A 21,431-nucleotide genomic window follows, 5' to 3' on the forward strand; every position below is an offset into this window, starting at 1 on the left:
TTCTTGTCTCCTTAGCAACCGCCTCAATAAACATCTATGAGATGTATTATATTTTTATACACACACACACACACACACACAGATCTATGGTGGATATGTTATGAATAATAAAGTTACGTAACGCCCGACAGCAGCGTTTCAGTTTAATGAACCCAGAGTCGGGTCCCAAAATAATAATACTAATAATAAACACTAGAAATAAATGCCAACCTGTCACAGCATCATCTCACATCAGTGGCAGGTTTTAGTAAGAAATGGGTTCCAGATTCTATACAATTATATACAAACAAAAAATACATTTTTATCAGTCATTTCAGTTTGTTAAAGACCTTGGAGCCATGAAAACTGTGAAAGCACGAGGACATGGAACCGATACCCAACCATCACATCCAGATCCGCCTGCTGATTCATGTGGACTCGTTCTTCTTTTGCTGCTATAACAGCATCAGATTCTCCCCCCAGATTTCACATCATCACTGTGAGGGCACTGCCAGGCCAAGACTGAAAGAGCGTTTTCAAACCGAGTCGGAATAACGTGTATTTAAAAGCTCGCTGAGCCCTGTGCCTGAATCCGAATCTGAATCAGTATTAGAATTCTAATCTGAATCTGAATACAATATACAATACAATCAGTATCAAAAGCAGAATCTGAATCAGAACCCAAATCCGAATGAGAATCAAAAGCAGAATCCGAATTTAAATCCGAATGAGAATCAAAAGCAGAATAAGAATCCGAATCCAAATCAGCATAGAAAGTCTGAATCCGAATCTGAATCAAAAGTCTGATCAGATTAAAAGCAAAATCTGAATCCGAATCCAAATCAGAATTAAAAGCAAAATATGAATCAGAAACAGAATCCAAATCAGAATCAGAATAAAAAGCAGAATCTGAATCCTAATCAGAATCCAAATCAGAATCTAAATCAGAATAAAAAGCAAAATCCAAATCAGAATCTAAATCGGAATCCGAATCAAAATCTGAATCCAAATCAGAATAAAAAGCAGAGTTTGAATCCAAATCAAAATCCAAATCTGAATCCAAATAAAAAGCAAAATCTGAATCATAATCAGAATCCAAATCCAAATCAGAATCAAAAGCAGAATCTGAATCCAAATCTGAATCAGAATAAAAAGCAGAATCTGAATCCAAATCTGAATCAGAATAAAAAGCAGAATCAGAATCAGAATCCAAATTCGGATCAGAATAAAAAGCAGTCTGAATCAGAATAAAAAGCAGAGTCTAAATCTAAATTAGAATAAAAAGCAGAATCTGAATCCAAATCCAAATAAGAATCTGAATCAGAATCAGAACCCAAATCCAAATCAGAATCAAAAGCAGAATCTAAATCAGAATCCAAATCTGAATTAGAATAAAAATCTAAATCCGAATCAGAATCCAAATCTGAATTAGAATAAAAATCTGAATCAGAATCCAAATCAAAATCAGAATCTGAATCAGAACCCAAATTCGGATCAGAGTAAGCCGTAGCCTAGTGGTTAAGGCACAGGACTAGTTATCCAAAGGTTGCTGGTTCAAGCCCCACCACTGCTAGGTTGCTGCTGTTGGGCCCTTGAGCAAGGCCCTTAACCCTCAGTTGCTCAGACTGTATACTGTAACTGTAATGTAAGTCCCTTTGGATAAAGTCTGTTAAATGCTGAAAATGTAAATGTAAATGTAAATGGATAAAAAGCAGAATCTGAATCTGAATCTGAATCTGAATCAGGGATGTTTACACACATAAGAGAAACAATCTATTAAACCCAGCTCAGATTTTTAATTCTTTAATTCCTCCACCACACTTTACAGTCTGCATTGTTAACCAGAGTGGCACGGTGGCTGGGTGGGTAGCACTGTCGCCTCACAGTAAGAAGGTCCTCGGGTCGATTCCCATGTGAAGCGTTCCATTTGCATGTTCTCCCTGTGTTTGTGTGGGTTTCCTCTGGTTGCTCCGGTTTCCTCCTACAGTCCAAAAATGTGCAGTCAGGTTAATTGGAATACTAAATGTCTCCTCAGGTGTGTGCGTGTGCGTGTGCGTGTGCGTGTGCGTGTGTGTGTGTGTGTGGTGGACTGGCGACTTGTCCGGGGTGTTTCCTGCCCTTCACCCAGTAAACTGGACCCACTAAAATAAATCTATATTTATTTATATAGATATAGACATATAGTAGTGGGTCCAATTCAGGAAGAAACTTGGGTAACTAAAGGAAGCCCACACCGATTTAGAGAGAACATGCAAAACTCCTCTGAAAAGGAAAGATTGAACCTGTGTGGTACCCGGTCTGCCAGCTGTGGCACCGTGCCGTCCAGCCACGGGACGCATTTGTGAGTGTATTTTAAATTCAGCACAAGTTCTGTTAATCAATCTCTGAGGGAAGTACAGCCGGTGTGTGTGTGTGTGCGTGTGCGTGTGCGCGTGTGCGTGTGTGTGCTTTCCTGATTTAATGCCTCACAATTCAGTAAGAGCAATCAAACCACACTCACCCACCCAGCACCGTCCTCAACACACACACCTCACTGCTGTTGTGTGTGTGTGTGTGTGTGTGTGTGTGTGTGTGTGTGTGTGTGTGTGTGTGTGTGTTTTTAATTAACACACGAGGCCGAGTGTGATTGATGCGCCGTGTGTGTGTTTAATATATTGGGTCGTGTATCATTATGCGCTGACAGGAAGTGACATAAATTAATTCGGAAAGCAATAATTACACACACACACACACACACACACACACACACACACTGGTTTATGGCTCGTCACACTCAGGGAATTCAGGCTGTGTGATGGAATGAGCAGGTGGCTGAATGAGGGAGCAGATGGACGAGCGATTCATTCATTCATTTCCATAAACCGCCTGAACCTGGTCAGGATCACAGTGGGTCCGGTACCTACTGAAAGTACAGGGTGCAGGACGGGTATACCTCAGACACTTGCATATAAAGCAACTCTCACTATGTGTTTGTGAAGAACTTTCCAAACTCATACCGTTGCTGTCCGGAAGTCTCTAACCTGTTCATCCTGGTCAAAGCCGTGGTGGGTCCCTACACTTATAAAACAACTTTATTTTGTGTTCCTGTTATTCTGTGATGAAAATGAAGTGCTGCAGAAGTTAGGACATTTCGAGATCCAACAGAGGCAACTTGGTGGTGGGGCTTGAACCGGCAACCTTCTGATTCCTAGTCAAGTTCCTTAACCACTGAGTTACCACTGCTCCATATATAAACTACATTTCCAGCATTTAGCAGATGCTTTTATCCACTCGACTAGTAATCAAACGGTACAATTTAGGGTTAAGGGCCTTGCTCAGGGGCCCAGCAGTATCAACTTGGTGGTGGGACTTGAACCAGCAGCCTTCTGATTACGAGTCCAGTACTTTAACCACTGAGCTACCACTGCTCCATATATAAATTACATTTGCATTTAGGAGACACTTTTATTCTCAGCCATTTACAGTTATGACTGATTACAATTAAGGGCCATGCTCAGGGGCCCAACAGTGTCAACTTGGCAGTGGTGGGACTTAAATCAGCAACCTTCTGATTACTACTTCAGTACCTTAACCACTGAGCTAGCACTGCTCCATATTAAAACTACATTTGCAACATTTAGCAGATGCTTTTTTATTCTCAGATATTTTCAATGACTGAATACAATTAAGGGCCTTGCTCAGGGGCCCATTAGTGCTAACCTGACAGTGGTGGGACTTGAACCGGCAACCTTCTGATTGTGAGTTGAGTACCTTAACCACGTCTCCTTAAATATATAACATTTGCAGCATTTATCAGGCACTGTACAGTTATGACTGAATATAGTTAGGGGCCTTGCTCAGGGGCCCAGCAGTGTCAACCTGGTGGTGGGGCTTGAACCGGCAACCTTCTGATCCCTAGTAAAGTTGAGCTACCACTGCTCCATATAAAAACTACATTTGCAGTGTTTAGCAGACACTTTTATCCACTCGACTAGTAATCAGAAGGTACAATTGTGGGTTAAGGGCCCAACAATGTCAACTTGGTGGTGGGGCTTGAACCAGCAGCCTCCTGATTACGAGTCCAGTACCTTAACCACTGAGCTACAACTGCTCCCATTTGCAATGTTTAGCAAACACATTAATAGAATCTTCTCTACTGAGGCAGCTTAGTTTTCAGGTTTTCAGACAGGATGCCATCAAAGATTTAAACCCGGGTCTGAGTGGTGGTGTTGCGTAATAGATCCCTTAAAGGTACTTGTAGAAAAATGCTTAAGTCATTTATAAAAATTAATGAAATAAAGGGTGTAGATTATATAATAAGCTTTTTAATTTATTTTATTCTGGTCCCGCTGGTGCAGAGGCGCTTCGATTGGCTGGAGTTAAAAGTGGTTGTGTGTTCTAAGCCCCCGTCTGTAGGAATGTTTACGCACACTGGAACACATCCGGCATCTCCATCTTATATTATATAATCACATATTTCATTAGAATACATCAAAGTCGTTCATTTCAGTTTAGTTTTTAATCTATCAGTAGAATTATGTAGAAATGAGAGATGGATGGTGGATCACAGAGCTTCCAGTTACTGTTCTTGTGCCCAGTGTTCCAGTATGTACAGTGCAGTGTTCCAGAATGAACTGACCGGTGTTCCACTATTACAGTGCAGTGTTCCAGAATGAACTGACCGGTGTTCCACTATTACAGTGCAGTGTTCCAGAATGAACTGACCGGTGTTCCACTATTACAGTGCAGTGTTCCAGAATGAACTGACCGGTGTTCCACTATTACAGTGCAGTGTTCCAAAATTAACTAGCCAGTGTTCCACTATTACAGTGCAGTGTTCCAGAATGAACTGACCGGTGTTCCACTATTACAGTGCAGTGTTCCAGAATGAACTGACCGGTGTTCCACTATTACAGTGCAGTGTTCCAGAATGAACTGACCGGTGTTCCACTATTACAGTGCAGTGTTCCAGAATGAACTGACCGGTGTTCCACTATTACAGTGCAGTGTTCCAGAATGAACTGACCGGTGTTCCACTATTACAGTGCAGTGTTCCAGAATGAACTGACCGGTGTTCCACTATTACAGTGCAGTGTTCCAGAATGAACTGACCGGTGTTCCACTATTACAGTGCAGTGTTCCAGAATGAACTGACCGGTGTTCCACTATTACAGTGCAGTGTTCCAAAATTAACTAGCCAGTGTTCCACTATTACAGTGCAGTGTTCCAGAATGAACTGACCGGTGTTCCACTATTACAGTGCAGTGTTCCAGAATGAACTGACCGGTGTTCCACTATTACAGTGCAGTGTTCCAGAATGAACTGACCGGTGTTCCACTATTACAGTGCAGTGTTCCAGAATGAACTGACCGGTGTTCCGCTATTACAGTGCAGTGTTCCAGAATGAACTGACCGGTGTTCCGCTATTACAGTGCAGTGTTCCAGAATGAACTGACCGGTGTTCCGCTATTACAGTGCAGTGTTCCAGAATAAACTGACCGGGTTTCCAAAATTAACAAGCCAGTGTGTCTGAATAAACTGTTTAGTGTTCCAGAATGAACTAGCTAGTGTTCTAGACTGGACTAGTGGGTGTACTGAAATAAACTAGTCAGTGTTCCAGAATAAAGTTGTAGAATGGTGTAAACTCTGTTGTAAATCAAACAAATCTAGAATCTACTGAGTAGCGTCCAAGACGAAAGTAAAAACCTGCTCTAGAAATTGAACCTTTGCCAAATAAAAATCAGTGTTCTTGATTTTAAAATGTGTAAAATGTAAGAATCAGTATTTTACCGTGTTCCATTTGGTGTTAGAGAGTAAAATACTCATTTACTTAAGCTCACCCCTCCCCCTAATTTATACTGATCATTTTTATAAAGTATTATTTAGTTTGTAGAAAATAAAAGTTTTCTGATGACGTTCCAGAATAACAGAATAAATAACGTGTTCTGTTCTTTAGTACCGATGACACAGCGAGATTTTGTTCCCATGTTAGCGCTACATTTTATCCAGCGTTCCAGAATCCAGAACTTAAAAGACGCCTTTGTTATGCTGAAATGTTTAACACCACCCCCCCACCCCCACATTACTGAACCCTTCAGACGGGTGCATGACGGAGACAAATTCACATGACAGGGGGTCACAGCAGCCCCGAATATTCCAAAAGTCAAGAAGCTGAACTGCTGAATCTCCATGTTTGTGTTTATTGAATTCTGGACTTAACCAGGGCTGCTTCCCTCCAACTATTCAGTCCTCCAGCTCGAGCACGTGATCCCGATTGATCCCGGGGCGTGTCAGAACTAAAATAAAAAGTCTCCCCGCTCCCCTCAGTGCCCGGGTTCGAGCAGAGATAATGACGGCCAGGAGCATCGATCTGTCCGCTTTCATTTCAGTGATGGACGTCTCAGTCGGAACGCTCGTCTATAATTAACTCGGCCGTCGGCCGGCTTTTTCTCTTGACGTGACCGAGACACAAAATAATTTCTGACGAGCGACGACACGTAACGAGGTTCTTCATTTCAGCTACAGATCAAACTGAGAGGTTTAAAGAGGATTAGGAGGAAAAATAGATGCAAAAAGAAGTCATTTTAAAGATTAAAAGTTAGAATAACAGCAGACGTCTGCCAGATAAAAAACATAATAAAATTATATGATAAAATAATATAAGTATTAATATGAGACAAAAAAACACGTCAGTTTATTATTATAATTACTATTAATGTATTTTTATACTCTCATTATTATTATGTGATAGCTCAGTGGTGAAGGTACTGGACTAGTAAACAGAAGGTTGCCGGTTCAAGCCCCGCCACCACTAAGTTGCCACTGTTGGGTCCCTGAGCAAGGCCCTTAACCCTCAGTTGCTCATTGTGTAAGTCGCTTTGGATAAAAGCATCTGCTCAATGCTGAAAATGTATTGTTATCAATATTTTATTATTGTAATTACTATTCATTTATGTTTATACTCTCATTATTATTATTATTATCAATATTGTATTATTGTAATTACTATTAATTTATGTGTATACTCTCATTATTATTATTATCAATAATTTATTATCATAAATACTATTCATTTATTTTTATACTTTCATTATTATCATTATCAATATTTTATTATTATAATTACTATTAATTTATTTTTATACTATTATTATTATTATTATCATCAACATTTTATTATTATTACTATTAATTTATATTTATACTATTATTATTACTATTATCAATATTTTATTATTATTACAATTAATTTATTTTTATACTCTCATTATTATTATTATTATCAATATTGTTTTCATTATTAATATTGTTATTATTATTACTATTAATTTATTTGTATACTGTCTTTATTATTATCATTAATATTATTATTATTATTACTATTAATGTATTTTTATACTATTATTATCATCAATATTTTTATTACTATTAATTTATTTTTATACTATTATTATTATTATTATCATCAATATTTTTATTATTATTATTATTACTATGCTTGTCATTTTTATTATTATAATTAACTACATTATATATTATAATTACAATTTTTACTATTATTGTCATTATTATAATAATTATTATTATTGTCGATACTATTAATTAGATTTTATTATTAGCAGTAGTTGTAGTGTGTTGATTATCTACACTGAATATTTACACAGTTATAACTTTAGTTAAAATATATCAGTGGTAGCCTAGTGGGTGGAGCTTTGGGCTGTCAACTGAAAGGTAAAATGCAGCCACCGTTGGGCCCTTGAGCAAGGCCCTTAACCCTGTACTGCCCTTAACGCTGTACAGTGGCTGACCCTGTGCTCTTACTCCAGCTTCCAAACAAGCTGGGATACGCAAAGAGAGAATTTTGTATACGTATATATGACCAATAATGGTGTTCCTTCTTCATATTTTATTCTTATTCTTATTGTTTACTGTTCATTATTAACATGCCAGTAGGTGGATTGGCTAATCTTAATTAGATCTAGGTGTAAGGTAGTGAGTGAGTTTCTTTACAGTGTTTCTATATAACTTATCTGGATCGCTAATATTTTTTTAATAAAATAAGTTTTACAGACTCGGTTAATAAAGTGTTAATAAACAGTTATAGAGAGAGAAAAGTGAAGAAAATAAAGAAAAACATTCCTGGAGAAAGTGTTCAGGAAGTGTTGGGGAAGTGTTGAGGAATGTGTGGAATGTGTGGAATGTTGTAACTGTAGGAATAAACAGTGGAAGCTGGACGTCTTTATAACGGGTCAGACAGGCTGCACTGACCCCAAACACCCCGAATCTAAACCCACCCTGCTGGAGTCATGTGTGTTCTTAATCCCAGTCTCTCAGTCCTGTTCTGTTTAATTCTGTTCAAGTTATTTACATTTTCTACATTTAACAGTCCAGTCCAATTCTGTTCAGTCCAGTTCAGTTCTGTCCAGTTTAGTTCAGTTTAGTTTAGTTCAGTTTAGTTCAGTCCAGTCCAGGTTTTGTCCTGTCCAGTTTAGTTTTGTTCTGTTCTGTTCAGTTCTGGTTAGATTTAGTCCACTCCACTCCACTCCACTCCAGTTTAGTCCAGTTCAGATTCAGTCCAGTCCAGTCCAGTCCAATTCTGTTCAGTTCAGTTTAGTTTAGTTTAGTTTAGTTCAGTCCAGTTCAGTTTTGTTCTGTTCTGTTCAGTTCTGGTTAGATTCAGTCCAGTCCACTCCACTCCAGTTCAGTTCAGTCCAGTCCACTTCAGTTTAGTCCAGCTTAGTCCAATTCTGTTTAGTCCAATCCAGTCATGTCAAGTTCAGTTCAGTTCTGGTTAGATTCAGTCCAGTTTAGTCCAGTTCAGTCCAGTTCTCTTTAGTCCAGTCCAGTCCAGTCCAATCAAGTCAAGTTCAGTTCCGTTTTGGTTAGATTCAGTCCAGTCCACTCCATTCCAGTTCAGACTAGTTCTGTTTAGTCCAGTCAAGTCAAGTTCAGTTCAGTTCTGGTTAGATTCAGTCCATTCCACTCCAGTCCAGTCCAGTTTAGTCCAGTTCTGTTTAGTCCAGTCAAGTTCAGTTAAGTTTTGGTTAGATTCAGTCCACTCCAGTCCAGTCCAGTTTAGTCCAGTTCAGTCCAGTTCTGTTTAGTCTGGTTCAGACTAGATGGTTCAGTACTCAGATTGCTGTATTTTCTCTACATTCAGTAGCACTAAAATCAAATAAAGTCGAGAGCACTTGATTATTATTAATATTTTATTATAAATCAGTAGTTTCAGTCGTTATTATTGATCCAGTAATTTTATACACACACAGTTAGAGAAGCTCTGTGTTCTGTTAGGAATCAGATTATTATTATTATTAAATCCTCACACTCGTCTCATCCCCGTTTCTCTGTTCCTGTTTCTCTCGTGTTTTTGTTCTGCTCCGTTATTTAATCCTCGTTGTTTTTACAGACGGGTGTGTGGGGATTTGTAACCTGATTGTTTTCTGATCAGGACCTTCACCTCTTATCTACTAGCGCTGGTGTTTGCTTCACCTCCTACAGTCTGGTCGACTGACTGACCTCTCTGTGTTTTAACTACCAGTGTTCTTTTATTATGATCTGAAAATGTGATTTTTTATTTATTAATTGATTTATTATCCTGATCAGGGTCACGGTTAGTCCGGAACCACCAGAAAACCTCGGGCGAAGGTTCACGAAAGCCTTTACATATTTTCTTACTTATTCCTGGAGTAGTCAGTCCACCTTCTGCATGCGTCAGATACATGCATACATGAACCAAACCCTGGACCGAACCGAACCCAGGTCCTCGGGACCCGTGTTAAATGTTATTATTTTAAATATGAGGTTTATAAGAGAATAATTCTTTGTTTTGCGTTAAACTTTACATTAATTTATTCATTCATTTATTTACTGGCAGTGGTGGGGCTTGAACCAGCAACCTTCCGATTACTAGTCCAGTACCTTTACCACTGGCTACAGCTGCCTACAACTGCACACACAGTTTTATATCTCTAGTTAACCTGACTAAATGTCTTTGGACTTGTTGGAGGAAACCGGAGCACCCGGAGGAAACCCACACAGACACAGGAAGAACCTGGGCCGATCCAGTGGGGAATTGAACCCAGGACCTTGTTGCTCTAAGTCAACTGAGAGTGAGGAAATGTTTACTGTGGATCTCTTCTGTAAGTCGCTGTGGATTAAAGCATCACTAAATGCCGAAAATGTTAATGTAAATTTAGCAGCCCACGTTTCCCCTGTAGTTCCCCTCTCTCGCCCTCTCTCGTCCCTTTTCTCTCTGATATACGTATACAATCACACGTCAGTTCAGGTTGCCGTGATGGAGGCCAGTCTCTCTCAGAGCGCTCCATCACAGTCAGCTTTATATCAGCACTGAAGCTTCACCCATCCACACCGATGGCAGATTTAAACCCAGCCGACGCCGTAACCGGGGTCTGCTTTTATTAACGTCTGCTGAGGAACTAAAACCAGGAACCACCTGAGAGAAACACGGGGAGGATGATGCTAAACTGCTCTCACTAACAAACCAGGACTGAACTAATCAAGTGTGGCATCACAAAGAGAGAGAGACAGGGAGATTATGCAGACCAGTCGACAGACCTTAGTGGTGCAGGAGTCTATTTCAGTAGTCCACCGGGGTTCGAGTCTCAGACTCAGAGGCTGAAAAGCGCCGCCACACTGACTGAGTTCCCATAAAAAAATAAAATAAACCGGACCAGATAGAGCATAGCATCGTGTTTGCCAATCGTGGAGCCGTGATGGAGAAACCGTGATAAATAGAAACTCTTCCACCTGGAGCGGATTAACACTCACTGAGGTGCCGGTGACAGCTAAAGGTGGAGCTGGGACTGTTTTGGTGTATATATATGTATGGAGTTTGGGCAGTATTGGGTTGTGAAGGTGGAGTCAAGACTGTCTTGGTGTATAAAATGGAGTTGAGACTGTTTTGGTGTATAAAGGTGGAGTTGAGACTGTTTTGGTGTATAAAGGTGGAGTTTTGGTGTATAAAGGTGGAGTTTTGGTGTATAAAGGTGGAGTTTGGGTGTATAAAGGTGGAGTTGAGACAGTTTTGGTGTATAAAGGTGGAGTTTTGGTGTATAAAGGTGGAGTTGGGACTGTTTTGGTGTATAAAGGTGGAGTTGAGACTGTTTTGGTGTATAAAGTTGGAGTTTTGGTGTATAAAGGTGGAGTTTTGGTGTATAAAGGTGGAGTTGGGACTGTTTTGGTGTATAAAGGTGGAGTTTTGGTGTATAAAGGTGGAGTTGGGACTGTTTTGGTGTATAAAGGTGGAGTTTTGGTGTATAAAGGTGGAGTTTTGGTGTATAAAGGTGGAGTTGGGACTGTTTTGGTGTATAAAGGTGGAGTTGAGACTGTTTTGGTGTATAAAGTTGGAGTTTTGGTGTATAAAGGTGGAGTTTTGGTGTATAAAGGTGGAGTTGGGACTGTTTTGGTGTATAAAGGTGGAGTTTTGGTGTATAAAGGTGGAGTTGGGACTGTTTTGGTGTATAAAGGTGGAGTTGAGAATGTTTTGGTGTATAAAGGTGGAGTTGAGACTGTTTTGGTGTATAAAGGGGGAGTTTTGGTGTATAAAGGTGGAGTTGGGACTGTTTTATAATAATAATACATTTTATTTATATAGCGCTTTTCAAGATACTCAAAGACGCTTTACATAAGACAAATAATCAAAACAAATACGTACATACACCATACAAATCATAGTACAAAATCAAAATAGTACATCAACATCAAGAATAATTAAGATAAAAACAAAGAGAGCAGCATAAGACAGTTCATTAAAAATTAGCTAAATTATGAGAGAGAACAACAAATATAGAACAATTTCTTAAAATTAGACAGAAACAGGACAGATTCACATGCAATCAGGAAACTGAAAACTTTACAAGTTTTAGGATCTAGGACTTCACATTTCTGTTGTGATCTAAGTATAAAAACTATTAAAAAGAATAGCAAAAATAAAAGCATTTATTTTGTGTTGTTACAAGTTAAATGCCACTCTGAATAGATGAGTTTTGAGAAGTGACTTGAATTTGGACAGGTCAGGACAATCTCGTAGGTGTTTGGGGAGAGCATTCCATAAAGATGGAGCAGCTATGGAAAAGGCCCTGTCACCCCAGGTCCGGTGCTTGGTCCTAGAGGGTATGGACAGTAGGTTAGCCTCAGAAGAGCGAAGGCTACGGGAGGGAATGTGCTGATGGAGCAGGTCGGTGAGGTAGGATGGGGCCTGATTATGGAGAGCTTTGTGAGTGAATAGAAGAATTTTGAATTGAATGCGTTGAGCAACGGGAAGCCAATGAAGTTTTTGTAGAACAGGTGTAATATGATCACGGGAGCGAGTATGAGTAAGGAGGCGAGAAGCTGAATTCTGGATATACTGAAGTTTTTTTAGGATTTTGTTAGATGTACCATAAAGGATGCTATTGCAATAATCAATTCTGGATGTAATAAAAGCATGAATCAAGGTTTCGGCGGCAGAAAAGGAGAGTGATGGACGTAGACGTGCTATGTTTTTTAGATGAAAGAAAGCAGTTTTGGTGATGTGATTTACATGGCGGTCAAAAGAGAGGTTGCTATCAAAAATTACACCAAGATTTCGGATGTTAGAAGACGGAGACAAAGTGTCATTATCAATGGTAATTTGAAATTTTTTTGTGGTTTTTGCCAGGGTTGTAGGACCTACGATGATCATATCTGATTTTTCACAGTTTAATTTGAGGAAATTAGCTTTCATCCACAATTTCATTTCAGTGATGCAATTTGTCAGAGTGGAGTGAAGTTCAGTATTAATGGATTTGGAGGAGATGTAAAGCTGAATATCATCAGCATAGCAGTGGAAATGTAAACCATGCCGACGTATGATGTCACCAAGGGGGAGCATATAAAGAATAAACAAAAGGGGACCTAACACTGAGCCTTGGGGAACGCCTTGGGACAGTGGAGCAATGGCAGAACTACAATTGTTGATATTAACAAACTGTTGTCTGTTTACGAGATATGACCTTAACCACAAAAGGGCAGTACCAGTGATGTTGACAGAGGATTCAAGGCGGGACAGAAGAATGGAGTGATTAATGGTGTCAAAAGCTGCAGTAAGATCAAGGAGGACGAGAATATTAATTTGTCCAGAGTCTGAGGAAAGAAGAAGGTCATTTGTGACTTTGAGGAGGGCTGACTCAGTGCTGTGCTGGGGGCGGAAACCAGACTGAAATGATTCAAATAGATTATTGGAATTTAGGTGATCTTTGAGCTGTGAGGCAACAACACGTTCCAGTATTTTCGACAGAAATGGAAGATTGGAAATGGGCCGAAAGTTACTCATAATGTTAGAGTCAAGTCCAGGTTTTTTAAGTATGGGAGTAACAGCAGCCAATTTGAGTGATTGAGGGACTGAGCCAGAACTAAGAGAGGAATTGATTATCTCTGTGATAAGTGATGAGATAACTGGAAAACAACCCTTAACAAGTTTTGATGGAGCAGGATCCAAAACACAAGTGGAGCTTCGCATCCCTGTTAAGATCTCAGATAGGTCCAAATGAGACACAGGTGAGAACTGAGACAGAGGCTGGGTAATAAATTGAGATGAGATAGGCGGAGAAACAGAGATGACAGGGGAAACTGTCAGAAAATTGTGGATATTCTCAACTTTTGTTTGAAAAAATGAGAGGTAAGAGTTACACTTGTCAACTGTAAAGGAATTGGTAGTATTGTCAACTGGTTTGAGAAGTTTATTTATTGTGGAAAAGAGAGTCTTAGGATTTGTTGATCCAGCATGTATGAGTTCGGAATAGTAAGTGGATCGGGCTGCCGTAAGAGCGTCTTTGTAATGTTGAAGATAATCAGAATAAATCTGATAATGTACTGTTAGACCGGTTTTCTTATAAAGTCTTTCAAGCTGGCGTTTACGGGATTTCATTTGGTGAAGCTCAATTGTGTACCATGGTGCAGAATGACTAAATGAAACAAATTTGGTTCTCAAAGGAGCCAGCTCATCAAGACATGAGGCGAGTATGTCATTATAGTAATCGACAAGGTCAGATGAATTACTAGACAGTACAGGACAGACAGACATCTTTTTAACAAGAGAATCTGAGAAAGCAGAGGGAGAGATATATTGAAGATTCCTGAAGGATATTTTACGTTTAGCTCTAGTGATGGGCCTAGTGACCTCAATGTCCATGATGATTGTCAAATGATCAGAGACAGTAAGGTCATGGCTGGACGGCTGATGAACTAGGACACCAGTAGAGCAGACAAGGTCAAGAGTATGACCTTTTTTATGAGTTGGAAAATTTATATGTTGTGTGAAATTAAAACACTGTAACAATTCCAAAAATTCCCTGGCAAATTTACAGTTGTTGTCATCAATATGGATGTTAAAATCACCCATAAGCAGTACAGAGGATGAGAGGGCACTAAGCTGGGTTAAAAAATCTGAAAAATCAGAGAGAAAGGAAGCGTTTGGCTTTGGCGGACGATAAACTACAGCAGTGACCAGAGGAGTAGGCCCTGACAACTTGAAAGCCAGGTGTTCAAAAGAAAGAGCAGCAGGAAAAGACAAAGTGGTTATTTTAATATCATCCCTATAGACTGCAGCAACACCACCACCTCGCCCTTCCATACGAGGTTCATCAATATACGAGTATCCCATTGGCGTGGTCTGATTTAACGTAAAATAATCCAAGGGTTTATGCCAAGTTTCAGTGAGACAGAAAAAGTCTAGTTCACTGTCAGATATAAATTCACTAAGTACAGTTTTGGTGTATAAAGGTGGAGTTTTGGTGTATAAAGGTGGAGTTGAGACTGTTTTGGTGTATAAAGGTGGAGTTTTGGTGTATAAAGGTGGAGTTGAGACTGTTTTGGTGTATAAAGGTGGAGTTTTGGTGTATAAAGGTGGAGTTTTGGTGTATAAAGGTGGAGTTGAGACTGTTTTGGTGTATAAAGGTGGAGTTTTGGTGTATAAAGGTGGAGTTGGGACTGTTTTGGTGTATAAAGGTGGAGTTTTGGTGTATAAAGATGGAGTTAAGACTGTTGAGAGGAACCAACACATCAATCATATACGCCTCTGTGCCCCCTCTGCAGGCCATACATGACACAGCCACACCTACATTTCCAATGTTCCTGTTAAACAGCTTTGCACTGGGAACACTGGGAAGACATTCCTCACCCCATTTCCCACCCCCTGTACTGCATGTGTGATCTATTCCGGGTGTTTGTGATCCGTCTCGTTCTGGATATTGAAGGAAACGCTGCATGAATTATTAATAAATGTAAATCATGTTACTGGGTTTCCTATAAACAGCTCCAATAAACCAGCGCCGTTTCCAGTATGAGATGATTAAAATCTGCCCTTTAGCACTGGTCAGACTCCATATATGTAAAAAATCTGATTCCTTACTGTAAACATTATAAATCAGGCATTCCGATGCACCTGTCAGCTAAGAATTTAGACACGCCCTCTTCTCGGGAGTGTAGGATGATGGGAAATGCGTCTGTGTATAGAGCGCTCGGTTTTCACGCCTGATGAAACTCCTTGATCGAGAGACAGGACCAGAAGCTCTTCGAGATCTAGCAGGCTAGGAATTTAGCGTCATTATGATGCTAACGAACTTCCCTGGCTCCGTTTTGCGACGTTAGCGCGTTCCCAGCGTGCAGCGAGCGATTAGCCCGGAGACTATTGGCAATAGATCAGTCTTAATTAAGCCACTCTAAAGGCTCCTGCGCGGCGTTAATTGGATTAGCGATTTGTTATCTGGGCTGTCGGTAGGAGTCTCTCGCCGGGGCGGGGGAGATTATAGCCGGCGTGTCGCGCCCCGGGTTTCTCTCCCGTTGATCCTTTAATGACTTTATATGCCGGGTTTCTCATCTACGGTTTGATTTAGTCGGTGAAAAGTGCGTGGGAGCTTTACTGCTTATAGAAGCACGTATAGAACCAGAAGGTGGGTGGGTCGCGTCTCGCTACTGCAGTGTGAGGTGAATCCCCAGACCTGCATGAATAAAATAGAACCCAAGTCCCAAATTTAATCAACATCGTGGCTAAGACGCCGCTAATACACGAGGGTACAATCACGAATAAATCAGGTGGACAAAATAGCGGAAACCAAGTAACCGCAATGGAGAAACTGGACAGAACCGGGACAGAGCAGAACTGAGAACCGGTTGGTTTCAATATGACCGGTTTTTAAGAACATGTAGGTTCCAGAAATGCACAAGCGGCACCACAACGCCACCAACTGGCACACTTTAAGAATGGCATGGATCTACGGGTGGGGTCCACTACAGAAAAGGGACATCTCTCCCTTTTTCCCTAATTTAGTCATAGCCAATTAGTCTTCCACTGCTGGGGACCCTGATGGTGTACGAGGAGGGTATATTCTCCTGACACGCCCTCCCTCAGACTCGTGCACGCTCCACCGACCCCTTCTTATTTGCCCGTAGTGAACTTGACTTGACTTGACTGAACTGAACATACCTGGACTGAACTGGACTAGACTGAAGTGCACTGGACTGAATCTAACCAGAACTGAACAGAACAGCACTGCACTGAACTACACTGGACTGGACTGGACTGGACTGGACTGGACTGGACTGAACTGGACTGGACTGAACTGGACTGAAAATAACTGGACTGGACTGAACTGAACTGAACTGAACATAACTGGACTGGACTGGAGTGGACTGGACTGAATCTAACCAGAACTGAACAGAACAGAACTGCACTGAACTACACTGGACTGGACTGGACTGGACTGGACTGGACTAGACTGGACTGAACTGAACTGAACATAACTGGACTGGACTGGAGTGGACTGGACTGAATCTAACCAGAACTGAACAGAACAGAACAGAACTGCACTGAACTACACTGGACTGGACTGGACTGGACTGGACTGGACTGAACTGGACTGAACTGAACTAAACTGAACATAACTGGACTGGACTGGACTAAACTGGAGTGGACTGGACTGGACTGGACTTAATCTAACCAGAACTGAACTGGATTTTACTGAACTGAATGTAACCAGAACTGAACTGAACTGGACTGGACTAGACTAAACTGAACAGATCGGCACATGAGGTCAGTCTCGCGCATGGAGAGTCACGCCCTGATCTCCACGTTCCTCCACTTCTGTACAGACGCCTCGGGCTACTAACCAGGGTCCTTACACAGCGTCCAAGACCCCGCCCACTTTTTTAGTCCAGTCTGTTCCCAACCAGCAGACTAGTGGTCGATTTTGTCTGCTGCACCGTCTACACTGCCGATCGTGTCCGCTAGGTGGCGCCCAGCCGACCGGTAGCAGAGCTGACATTCGAACAAGCTGGTGTGCTAGCAGATTATCCCACCGTGCACCTGGGCGCTTGGCGGATCGACAGCGAAGCGACAGTATATTGTCTAAGCAATTGAGGCTTAAGGGCCTTGCTCAGGGGCCCAACTGTGGCAACCTGGCAGTGATGGGACTTTAACCAGCGACCTTTTGATTACTAGTACAGTACCTTAACCACTAGGCTACAACTGCCCCCTAGATGTAACGTAATGTTTATATTTGTGGCATTTAGCAGACGCTTTTATTCAAAGTGACTTGCAATACTGTGACAGTATAGAATCTAAGCAATTGAGGGTTAAGGGCCTTGCTCAGGGGCCCAACAGTAGCTGTGATGGGGCTTGAACCAGCAACTTTCTGATTACTAGTCCTAAATTTAACTGCTAACTACGCCTGTCCGATCATGTGACCCTAGTGGCATCTTTTGTGATTGCTCCACCGAACTGCCGGTTCTGCTGCTGGTTGTCTCTAGCTTTTAGTCGTAAATGGCGGTAAGGCGGGTAAACGACGTTACTACGGTGATGCTGGACCGGGCCGAGCAGCCTGGCACCACCGTCTCAAAGAATAGCTGATTTGCCAGACAGAGGAGCGGCAACACTGAGAGGGAGAAACCGTGACGTATAGGAGAACTTCCACCTGGGGTGACATTAGGTGATCATCAATCATCTGCGCCTCCGTGTCCCCTTTGCCGGCCACAAACGGCAGCGCAGAGGGACACGACCCAAATTCATTTAGCAGATGAGCCACGTTACATGTAGGTGCTCAATCACAGAGAGAGCAGCACCGCCGCAGCACCGCCGCAGCACCGCCGCCAAATTCAATATAAATTGATCTGTATTTTAATGCATTTTTTGGAGGGTCGGCGGCTCCTCAGGTCATTATTTATCGTCTCTGTCATTTCTCACGACAATTATTCACTGTTGAACTGGAGCAATATGGCTCAGACTCATTCCAGTGGGAACGGGATATGAATAAATCCACCACTATATGCACAAAAGTATTAGGACGCCCCTTCTAGTTATTGAATTTATGTATTTCAGCCACAACAGTTGCTTACAGGAGTAACAAGCTCCTGACCTCAGCCCCACTCAACAGCTCTGGGATGAACCGGAACATCAACTATTAAGTAAGTGACCAGCCATACAAATGCTGTAATCTTTGGACCGATTGGGTACAAATTCCCACATACATGCCTCAAAGTCTTGTGAGAGACCTTCTCAGAAGAGCGGGACGTCCAAGGTTCTCGTGGTCAGGTGTCCAAATACTTTTGCATTCAGTACGGGACTCCGGGTTTTACCATCCTGACCCCCCGTGTTTAACCACCCTGACCCCCGTGTCCCCTCCGACCTCCTTTCATCTTCTCTCTCATTGTTCTGCTCTGTAATGCGGGTGATTATTAGCGGTTCATTTGCCGTTGGTGCCTGTGAGGCCTCGTTGTTTGGGCTCTAATGGGGGGGAATTTAAGAAACGTCCCGGAAAGATCGTCCAGATAACACCGTCCCACAGAGCTGACGTGTACGTGTGTGTGTGTGAGAGAGAGAGTGTGTGTATATGTGTAAATGTGTGTGTGTATTTGTGTGTACGTGTATGTGTGAGTTTGTGTCTGTGTGTCGATGTATGTTTGTGTGCCAGTGTAGGTGTGTGCATATATGTGTGTGTGTATTTATGTATATATGTGTGTGTGAAGGTGTGTGTGTGTATGTGTGTGTATATGTATTTATGTATGTGTGTATATAAGAATGTGTGTGTGTATGTGTATGCGTGTGTGTGTATGAGTGTATGTGTGCTATATGTGTGCAGGTATGTGTATATGTGTGTATATCAGTGTGTGTATATGTGTAGGTGTGTGTATCAGTGTGTGTGTGTGTGTGTGTGTGTGTTTGCTGACACACTGATGAACGGCTCTGCTCTCGTTTGCATGATGTAACCTGAGCCTGACAGGACGGGGGGAGTAAAGAACCACAGCGAGATCTGAACCTGAGCGCTGGTCTCTGTGATTCCGCTCTCGTTTTACACTCTGTTGTTTACGTTTGTGTTGGTCAGAATTGTGCAAATTTTCTCTCCTGTGTAAAACGAGAGCGGATGAAACTGATGGTGAATAAACGTTTAGGAGGAGTGTTGGATAAAGTGGGTGTGTGTTTTCTGGAACTGTGCAGAAGGTGGATTGACTGCGCTGAGGGTGTGTCGAGCTGTTCAGCAGGTGTTCCAACCTGACCTCAGTGTTCCCAGTTAATAAATAGTAAAATAAAATTAACACTTGAATATTTTCCTTCTTTAGTTTGTTGGTTTTGGTTTGAATGTCTGTTTATGAGCATAAAAACACGTATACGTTCATATTTATTACCATGAAGTTAAAGAATATTGTAAAGATAATGTAAACAATAAAATAGGAAAATAGAAAAAGAGGCACTGGGCTAAAAGTCTGAGAAAATGAATTATTTTTGTAATTATTCATTATTTTGTAATTATTCATTACAAGGTCATTCATTATGAATCAGATCATTACTCCAGCAATTTATGTACATTTTACATTTATTTACATTAACACGTGGTGTGTTTACGTTAAGCTCCTGGACTAATAATCATAAGGTTGCCAGTTCAAGCCCCACCACTGCCAAGTTGCCACTGTTGGACCCCTGAGCAAGGCCCTTAATCCTTTATTGATTGTTACCTTTAAGAACCTTGTGCTGTTCTGATTTGCCGTTCTGTTCTGATCTCTCTGCAAAATCCAAACATCCCTTGCCCCCCCATGAAGTAAAGCGGTACCTCGAAACTAGACATCAGTCGGTTCTGGGAGTGACGTCAAGTTTTAAAGGCGTTGGGTTTCAAGGTCTTTTTTCCCATAAGGAAACCTGTTAATGCGTCCATGGTCCCGTGGAGCTGCAGATATTTTAGTCTCATGTAAAATAATGAGGTTGTTTTTGACACTTAAACACTGAAAATAACACAAATATAATATAAACACACTGAAATACAATTACAAACAGTTACACATCAATAAAAATACAATAAAAGCTGCACTTTAGTTTTACTTCTTTATCGTTTCCTGATGCTTCTTAATGGTGGAGATGCTCGATTCCCTTCAGCACCGGCGCATTCACATGAGAAGAGACAAAATCGCTTCTGCGCCGCTGTTCCGTTATTTCCTATGAAGTGTGACGGCGGTGCACAAAACTTAGTGTGACTTATTGTAGTAAAACAGCGAGTGAGGAATGTGATTAGTGGAGGAACTTATGAGCAGTAATAATGAAGAGAAGTTTAGTGCTCCTGTCTCCTTCTTTTACTACATTAAACCACGTTAAGCTTTATTTTCAACCAGAAGCGTTTTAGACTCTGGGAGAAGCTGATTCTGATTCTCACCATTTCTCAGAAGCTGGAGCTGTAACACAAGTTTAAAAGTGAAACAGGGAGGAGAATCCAGATAAACACAGATACATGTGGAGCTGGAACACTGGACGTTGAGTTACAGGGTATCTCTGTATATTTTGGCCTCCTCAGTGCCGCCGTCGAGTGTTCTGACTCACACACACGCGGGTCATTAGGGGAGATTTTGTCCAGTGCTGGTGGAGCGCGACTTAATCGCTGATCGTAATCTCACAACACTGATTTGTGGGGCAGTCAGCGAGAATTAGAGAGAATGAGAGCGCGAGTGTGTGTGTGTGTGTGTGTGTGTGTGAGAATGAAAGCGTGAACACTCTCAGCTGAAGTTCAGTAGCTCTCAGGAGCCTCGTGAGGAACACCGAGCGCAGCGTCTCCGTCTCACCCGTCGTCCACGTGTCCTCATTCCTCGTCCCGTTCTCCGTTACAGGCGCAGCGTCCCTCAGTTAAGATGCTCCTGCTCGGACTCGTCTGGCTCGTCCGTCTGGCGTCGTCCACGTTCCCGGAGGAACCCGGAGCCCTGAACATCGTTCCTACAGAAGGTAACCGAACACCAGACTGCACCTCACGCTGCTCAGTTCACTTGTGGTTTATTGACATGGAAAAGATTTTAAACTGCCAAACAGCTTTAATTAAAACAATTAAGAAGGTAAATAAAATAAAAACATCATTAACACTACTACTACTAATGATATTAAAAACAACAGTAATAAAATATACTACAACTGCAATACTCCCAATATCATCATTATGAATACCACTAACACCATTAATGATAAT

At 41.4% G+C, this 21,431-nt stretch overlaps 1 protein-coding gene across 1 annotated transcript in view; it reads left to right on the top strand.

Annotated features, from left to right (window-relative positions):
• sema6bb (sema domain, transmembrane domain (TM), and cytoplasmic domain, (semaphorin) 6Bb) overlaps positions 1–21,431 on the top strand; it is a 137,414-nt gene that overhangs the window by 35,921 nt on the left and 80,062 nt on the right. The window contains exon 3 of the mRNA XM_062998835.1: positions 21,082–21,193. Coding sequence (XP_062854905.1) covers positions 21,082–21,193 — 112 coding nt within the window. The remainder of the gene's footprint in view (positions 1–21,081; positions 21,194–21,431) is intronic.

This window comes from Trichomycterus rosablanca, chromosome 7, assembly GCF_030014385.1.
Source record: "Trichomycterus rosablanca isolate fTriRos1 chromosome 7, fTriRos1.hap1, whole genome shotgun sequence".
Taxonomy (NCBI): Eukaryota; Metazoa; Chordata; class Actinopteri; order Siluriformes; family Trichomycteridae; genus Trichomycterus; species Trichomycterus rosablanca.